Source organism: Cyprinodon variegatus, unplaced genomic scaffold (genome assembly GCF_000732505.1).
Source record: "Cyprinodon variegatus isolate N-32 unplaced genomic scaffold, C_variegatus-1.0 Scaffold861, whole genome shotgun sequence".
NCBI classification, from domain to species: Eukaryota; Metazoa; Chordata; class Actinopteri; order Cyprinodontiformes; family Cyprinodontidae; genus Cyprinodon; species Cyprinodon variegatus.
The window spans coordinates 201,433-202,483 of record NW_015151314.1 but is presented as its reverse complement, the minus strand read 5'-3'; the positions used below and the strand labels follow the sequence as shown (position 1 = coordinate 202,483).

The following is a 1,051-nucleotide window of genomic DNA, read 5'->3' as shown; positions in this document are numbered from 1 at the left end:
AGTTACCACCTGGTTACAGACTGGTTACAAACGACTAGTTACCACCTGGTTACAGACTGGTTACAAACGACTAGTTACCACCTGGTTACAGTTTGGTTAATAACTAGTTACTGGCTAATAAATCTCTGGTTATTGACTGGTTAAATCCATGTGAATAACTAGTTAGTAACTAGTTACTGGCTAATAAATCCCTGGCTACTGACTGGTTAAGTCCAGGTCAGTAACTAGTTACTAACTAGTTACTAACTAGTTAGTAAGTAATGACTAACTAGTTAGTAACTAGTTACTAACTAATTGCTAACTAGTTAGTAATTAGTTACTGGCTAATACATCCCTTGTTCCTGACTGATTAAATCCGGGTCAGTAACTAGTTAGTTAGTAACTAGTTAGTTAGTAACTAGTTAGCCCGGTGGTGGTGCTGGCTCCACTCACCGATCCGGAGGAACAGCACCACGCTGAACATGGACAGCAGGGTGGGGACCACCACGCCGAAGAACACCGACAGCTTCTTGGGCTGCTGCTGCCGCTGGGAGGGCGGCCGGCGCCGGGGGCTGTCCGGCAGATGCTCGGGGGTCTGGCTGGGAGCGGGGGCGCGCGCCTCGGACTCATTGACGCTCGCGAGGAGCGGGTAGTTGAGGAGGGGGGTCCGCTCCGTCATGGTGAAGCCAACAAACGGCGCTTTGGGTGGAGTGAAGGTGGAGGAGCAGCTCTGCCGGATCCTGGGAGTGAAGCGTCCTGATTGTCAGACCGACTCCAGCTAACTTCCGGCAGGCGGAGCCGCCATGATGACCGACTGCACGCGCCTGGCCATGGTGGCTCTCTGTTATTCCTCTGATTATTTGGAATAAATGTCATGTGACACAGGATCGTCAATTTACGTCTCTATCGACGGCTTCCGGTGGGCTCTTTCACAATAAAAGCATCTAAAGTTTACTGACTGTCCTCACGCACACACCCACAGACCCAACCTTACTAACAAGAAACTGCCTTTAATCTGCTATAATTATCTGCTAATATCTGTCATTATTTATCCTGTATTATAACCCCAGTA

General features: G+C 48.9%; 1 protein-coding gene across 1 annotated transcript in view; it reads right to left on the bottom strand.

Annotated features, from left to right (window-relative positions):
- Nucleotides 1-845, bottom strand: part of LOC107099345 (solute carrier family 12 member 9-like) — a 5,168-nt gene extending 4,323 nt beyond the window's left edge. Inside the window, exon 1 of the mRNA XM_015397424.1 lies at nt 433-845. Coding sequence (XP_015252910.1) covers nt 433-658 — 226 coding nt within the window. The 5' untranslated portion in view covers nt 659-845. The remainder of the gene's footprint in view (nt 1-432) is intronic.
- Between the last annotated feature and the right edge of the window lie 206 nt (nt 846-1,051).